Genomic DNA, 7,074 nt, shown 5'->3' on the forward strand with positions numbered 1-7,074 from the left:
ATGAAAAACTTATCTTTCAAAATTGGGAATTATCCTCTAACCACCAACATTGAGTGAGCCAAATGAATTTTTATTTCTAGAATAAAGACATTTTACCACCTTGAGACCGAGTGGAGTGGGTCTCAAACCCTTAGTACACGGGTCAAGCTTAAAGGATGCTTCAAGCAATTGGTGCAGACGGACTAGATAGCTATACTTGGATTATGAGGCATTGAATTTTCCCATTGACTTTATGATCGGTGAGTTATCTAGTAAGCCGACATTTGAAAGTCAGAAGAAATAACCAGTTACCACACCGATTGTTCGCTCACTTGTAAGATTTTCTCAATCAATGCACGTGTTCTACACTAGACTCTAATTGCTTGCATGAAATGCAGGAAAAGAATTAACTACTCTCCTGCTGCATGTTCCGTTGTATTGTTTCATTAGATTAGCTCTTTGGACAGTTTTGTGTGCATCAACTATGGGAGAAGAGTTAGGTCTGTATGCACCAAGAACTGACGATAACTTGGTTGCTCTGTTGTATTTCTAAACAAACGCAGCCGTTGTGTGAATGATCTGCAGGAGCATGTTTCCAGATAGCTTTCTATGCCAAATCTAACGAAATCATAGACGCAAAAAATTCGAACATGCTAGGGATTCTGTAAGATGTCTTGCTCTCTCTATGCGCAACAAATTTCAAGTGAGCATTCCGTGAAACATGTCGTGACAAAAAGAAATCGACAGCACTATCGTCACAGCACATGCAGAGGTGAATATATAGACCCTTGTCTGCTCTTTATTTTGCCAAACATCGGGACTGATCCATGAACGAGCACTCAAACTGTTGCTGGAGATCACCCACTGGTCACTTCAATGGCTGTTGGATCGTCGACCAAACAATTTAGCCAGCTTCGCGATGTCACAATAATCAGCCACTCAAGCTCAATCTACTATCTTCTGTTGAAAAGATCAGCGATTCCAGCTCCATGAAAGATACTCTTCTATTTGTCATCTTGGTATCGGCTTCCCCCCATCCTCTGTATAGAAGTTGCGTGACTCCGGAGGCTCCTTCACCTCCTCCTTCCCCTCCAGCATCCGCACGACCTTGCCCATCGTTGGTCTCCTCGTTGCCTTCTCCTGTATACACCACAACGCAACGCTGACGCTCAGTTCAGCTTGCTTCCGATACTCCTTGTTCATCACTACCTCGCCCTGCACCTCAAGATCCAGAATCTCTATCCCTCTGCCTTCTCTTAGCTTCCTGAAGGCCATGGCGGGCAAGTACCAGGTCTCCGGATCGTCCTGCGATTGATCAACGCTCCTTCTCCCGCTCACCAGTTCCAACAGAAGCATTCCGTAGCTGTAAACATCCGTCTTGTTGTCTATGCCCCCTGATAGCAGCCACTCGGGCGCTAAGTACCCTGGAGTGCCCCGCATGGTCGTAACCAGCCGGCTCTGATCCCTGTCCATGCTCCGAGATAGCCCAAAATCCGACACCTTCGCCCTGAATTGTTCGTCCAAGAGAATGTTCTCAGGCTTCACATCCAAATGCAAAATTGTCTCCTCGCACTCCTCGTGCAGATATGCTAGGCCCCGAGCTGTCTCCACGGCGATGCTGAACCTTGTCCCCCAATTCAGAATCACTTTGGTTGACTCTGTTTCGGGATCCCTGCATTTGAAGATCCATCGATCCAGCGAACCTCTCGGCATGAGCTCGTAAACCAGCAGTCTCTGCACACCGTCTAAGCAAAATCCTCTCAAGGACACTAGATTCAGGTGTCGAATGCATCCTAGATGGGGGAGGGGGAGTGAGTATCTGTACTAAGCAATGCTAGGTGAAGTGGGGAAAACTTGGACTCGAGCAAATCCATCTGGTGGTGAAGTTAGCCTATGGGGTGGAATTGCATAACCCTTGGGAGTCCTCGGTATTAACATCAAAGTATTTGGTTTTACGTACCCCATCAGGTTCGTAGTCATGGACTTTACCAAGCAATTTGGATATGAAGCCATCCTCAGTAGGCCCTTCATGCGAATTTTTGGGCTCATACACGACTAGCATACTGATAACATCTATCTACGGCATGAGGAGCAAATCATGCGGGTGGACTTGCGCACCTACAAGGCCCACCCATTGTCAAAACTCTTCGCCCCACAGAATCTGACAAAACCATTCGAATAGCATCCCTGAAGCTGTTCCAACCCTGTGAGAGGGAAGTAGATGAAAAAGAGTCTAATGCATTTTGGTATGCACCTCTCCCTGACCCGGAATTCTCTTAGAATTGGATGCACAACCTCACCAACATTGATGTTCCAAAGAGAATAGGGTTCCAAGTTATAACACCCAAACTCAAGGGGTTGACCCCGGTGGTTCCCCTTAGGATGTTTAACATGCTCAAACCTGCAAGGTGAGCAAGGGGACAGTAAGGGTCAAATCAAAACTCCACTAGCTAGCATATGTTGGTGCCACTACTGCCAAGTTCTCTTCCAATTGGGGAGCCAGGGCAAGCTAGGTAACCTCCTTAGTAGGCTCTATAAGTGCCATGAAAAAGCCCCCTTCAGGTCTGAAACTTCGATTATCCAAAAGCTCGGCTAATAGTAAGAGGACCACTCCCCATGAAGAAATAGAAGAGGAAGATGGAGAGGAGGATCTATGATAGGTACCAACCCACTACAAGGCCTACACAATAGAGGATTGCAAGATCTTATACCAATAGGCCAAGAGATCTCGGGAAGACGGGTGCTCCCAAGGATATGGCAGCCTAGCCTCTCGGTCAAGGAGGTAAACCTGTCTTCGAAAGGTCAGGACCCCCAACCGGTATTCATTGCCCGATGATATCTCCCCCAATGAGGAGAACACTCTAATAGCTCTTCTACAAGAATACAAGGACTGTATGTCTTGGAAATACATAGATATGAAAGGGGTACCCATTGAGGTTGTTCAGTACATGATACCCATGCTTGATTATGCCAGGCCAATACGTCAACATCCCCACCTATGAATCCCAAATATGCGCTCATAGTGAGGAAGACAATCCAAAAACTCATAGGTGTGGGATTCATCTATGAGATTGAGCATACCATTATACAAGTCACCTTCAGAAGGGAGGGACAACCCTTTTCCTTTTTGCACTCTCCCTTTCTTTACATTCATAAGGCTTGGGCCCATAGGGTGCCAAGGCATCTTTACTATCCTTTCCATCTCTCCTCTATTGTTCCACTCTTGTGTGTCAAAAATAGCGCTTGTGTTAACCATATAAGAGTGCCAAATAGCGCTTGTGTTAGCCTCGCATCTCCGAGTCCTAAGCCATCTGAGGCTCAAAACCTAGAGTGGCGAGGCTAATCTAAAGCTATTTGCAGCTCAAAGCCCATGAGGCCTGGAACTGCTTGGGTTCTTTGTGGCTCAAACTCTGTGGAGCCCTGCACTGTACTTCCTCCATGCCTGCAACCATTGAAGTAAATCATGAAGCTTGAACACCTCCAATCACTTATTACCCTACATTCTGCGAGACTGTACTATGTGGATGTTAATATGTCTCCCTTCCTGTAACAGTTAACTTGCCCTCGGGTCAACATCCGTGCTGGAGGAGATGTGTGGAGAGGAGCGTCGAGGATTGCATTGGCGGGGAGTGAGCTGAGTCAAGTACAAGTGGAACTTCCAAAAATAGGTGGCGTGCATGTCCTCGTATGTGTGGATGTGATGGCCATGGAGATTGTAGACTCACAGGTAGAGGAGGAGGTCTTGAAACTGAGGGGTGCCAATGTTGGGGTTGAAGACAATCTAATTGTTGAGATGTGGATCTTGTCGTCAATCAACCGACTGTGGATAGGGAGACTGCAGAGGAGTAAGAGAATAAGGAAGTTGAAGTGGACCGTTGTGTGCTGAGGGCAGAATCAGGGACGAAGCTGTAGGTGTCATTAAAGGACTGGAGGCAGAAGCAAAATCCCTCCTATGTCATCTTTTTTGGAAAATTGAACTTTAGAAAATTGTGCAAAATGTTGGGGTCCTTTTGTTGGAGCTCACGAAACTCGGCCCAAGTCCATCAACATTCCATGGACATGTACAAGGGGTGAATGCATTGGTCGATGTGGGAACTACGGTAGTAGCACCAAAATTGCTCCTTTTTTAAGAAGGGGATTCGCCACCAGCAAGGCGAGAGCTAGAGACCGACGTCGGCATCGGTGAGGGGAATTGCAGCATTGAGGGAGAGGTGGTAACCTCCTCGTGTGCACTTTGGATGTGTGTGCTACCAATCGTTGAAGGACTAGGTGATGAAGTGCATAAGGGGGCGCACCTCCAAGATTTCATCGAGGTGGAGGCGAGAGCCTGCAAGCTACTTCTTCTAGTGATGCATGAGTCCACTGTCAGGCAATTTTCCTGGAACGATTGTAGGTCAGCCAGGTCTCCACTTTACATCTTCGGGTAGGGAGGAGGGAGGAGCTGGAGGGACCTCATCATTTCCATTGGCAATGGTTCCTCGTCGGCTATCCTTGTGGGTGCCATGTCAATGGGCATATGTACAAAATGGATTGATTTGAGCAACGTATTGAGGGCTTCATCTCGGAGGTCGATCAAGGCAGTAGGTGAGTTAGATGGGGAGGTCCCAAGCTGTGGGGTGCTAGTGTTGGAGGCATTAGAAGAGTATTCGAGAAGGTTTGTGCGAGGAAGGGGGGTTGGATGGGTTGGGTGGCTTGGGCAGGATCAATGGGAGGCGGCTAGCAGAGCTCAACAGGTGGGGCAGAAGAATTAAATACGGTTATGGCTTCTTGGCCCTCCCCCTCCACAACGTCCTCGGGGTATGCTACGTGGATTGTATCAAAATTTCTAACCAAGGACTCAAGGGAGTCTTGGAGAGCTTGTAGCACCCGACTATAGAGTATATTAAGCCGAGGTGATGGTAGGCGGTGGAGTGGTAAGCCACAAGATGCCCTTGTGTTTGTATTGCGGAGGCTCAAACATAGGCCTAAATCTAGCTTGAAGATTGTTGGGAGTGTAGACCCACGGGATGAGTTCATCGGGCTGCTTGGCTAATTGTATCACATCATCATCCTGAGGATAATTTGTGTACTTTGTGATGACCTGACACCATGCTTGAAAATTAGGCAAAATTGGATGAGCGGCAAGGGTTTGTAGGTCAGAGGGACGAAGGAGAGAGAGACTAGATGGCTAAAGTTCTAGCAAGAAACAAGACATGGCCAGAATGGGGCAACAATGATCAGCATTATGGCCGAGGATGGTTTGGAGGGCATTAGGAGGGAGTGGAGTAGTGAGGTCGAGGTGGAAGATGAGATTCTGTGCACAGAGGGCATGAAAGTACATTTGGAGGGTTTTGGGGATAGTGCATGGGGCGAGTGTGTATGTGGCTCATTGTGCGGAGATCTGCCTGTACATTTGAAATTCTTGCATACTTACGGTCTTCCAACTCGTCCTCTCGGTGGTCGAGGGTACGCAGCCGCTCATTCTCTTCCTGCATTGACACAGTTAGTGCCCATTCCTATGCCAAGAGATCCTGGAGGGTTTAGATCTAGCGGTCATAGCCCTCCTGAGTCCTTGATTGCTATGCCTCTGCTTGTGCTCATTGTTTGCCTATAATTCGGAGGCAATTTCTACCTTGTGGACATGGTCCGTGAATGTTTGGACCAAGGATTCACTTACGGCAACGAGCTCATCCTTGAGCATGGTGACTGAGAGTTTGAGCTCCTCTACCTTGTTGCGGTACTCCTCTGCTCGATCAAGGGCAGTTTGCCTTATGGCTTAGGCAGCGACCGTTAATGTGTGGATATCGCGCATGGAGCGCTGTGCCTGGAGTAGAGTCGAGGAGAGTTGAGAGACCTGTTTCTACTATCTTTGTATGATTTTTCTTGCCTATCAGTATTTCAGATTCTATGATTGTGCATATTCAGGATGCAAGCATGCCGAAGGATGCATGGGATATCTTGACAAAAATGTATAGCACAAATATGCAAGCCAGGAAAATGCAGCTCAAGCAGGAGTTGCATAATGTGTAGAGAGAAAATATGAGCATCGATGACTACCACATGAAGGTGAAGAAGATTGCAGATGCACTTGCTTCTATTGGGTCGCTAGTGGAAGATGATGATTTAGTTTCTGTTACCTTGAATGGTCTAGGAAAGAATTATGCACAATTCCGGACATCCATTGCCATCCGTGAGAATTTTTTTTATTTTGAGGAGTTGATTGCTCTTCTAAATTTTGAAGCGCAGAGAAATAATGGTGCATCTTCTTCAGGAGGAACTTTAAAAGAACATGTCTTCTACTCAAATGCTGGAAGAGGTAGAGCATGCCGATTTGGAGGCCATGGTAGAAATCAAAAGATGCAGCAAATTCAAGAAAACCAGTCCTATGGAGGAGGATGTGGTAACTTTAGAGGCAGGGGGAGCCAAAGAGGTTGTGGATGGCAGAGAGGCCAAAATGCAAACAACAATGTTGAATGCTACTACTGTGCTAAAATGGGTCATATGGTTAAAGACTGCTATAAAAAGCAGAATGACATCATGACTAGAAAATTGCAGCAAGGCAATTATGCATGCTCTAGTAGATAGGGTGATGACAGAAATGAGCATATGTTTATGGTGCAGCACATGACCAATTCTATGACAAGTGCAGAAGAAAGCAATCATGTGTGATATGTTGACTCAGATGCATCAAACCACATGACAAGTCATGCAAAATGGATGCAGGATATAAGGAAAATGGAAAGAGCAGGATTTGTGGAGACTGGTGATGATATTGCACATTCTATTATGTAGATTGGTAAAACTCCTTTGTCTATGCAGGATGGAAAAAAGAAAAACCTGTCTGATGTATTTTATGTCCCGAATATCACCAAGAACTTGGTTTCTATTGGTCAAATGGTTGAGCAGGGCTTGTAGGTTAGATTTAATACTTATGGATGCTTTGTTAAGGATATGAAAAATAAAGATCACTTGATAACAAAAGGGAAAAAGAAGGGCAGGATGTTTACGTTGGATGCGGACATGCCTGAATTGAGTGCAACAATGTTTTCACATGGGACCGATGTAGTTGTAGATATTGATATTTGGCGTAAACGCATTGGTCATGTTAATGTACAG

At 46.2% G+C, this 7,074-nt stretch overlaps 1 protein-coding gene across 1 annotated transcript; it reads right to left on the reverse strand.

Moving 5' to 3' along the window:
- Positions 1–990: 990 nt before the first annotated feature.
- LOC147894464 (putative receptor-like protein kinase At5g20050) lies at positions 991–1,739 on the reverse strand. Its single transcript, XM_087385314.1, has one exon. It carries the CDS (start codon positions 1,690–1,692, stop codon positions 991–993), a length of 702 nt encoding a protein of 233 aa, XP_087241440.1. The 5' UTR covers positions 1,693–1,739.
- Positions 1,740–7,074: the final 5,335 nt, after the last annotated feature.

This window comes from Dipteris shenzhenensis, chromosome 14 (genome assembly GCF_047967505.1).
Source record: "Dipteris shenzhenensis isolate YYH24624 ecotype China chromosome 14, Dip_SZ_1.0, whole genome shotgun sequence".
Taxonomy (NCBI): Eukaryota; Viridiplantae; Streptophyta; class Polypodiopsida; order Gleicheniales; family Dipteridaceae; genus Dipteris; species Dipteris shenzhenensis.

Bases quoted from the DNA above. Each gene is read 5' to 3' on its own strand.
- LOC147894464 (XM_087385314.1), bottom strand. From the start codon at position 1,692: ATGCCGAGAGGTTCGCTGGATCGATGGATCTTCAAATGCAGGGATCCC.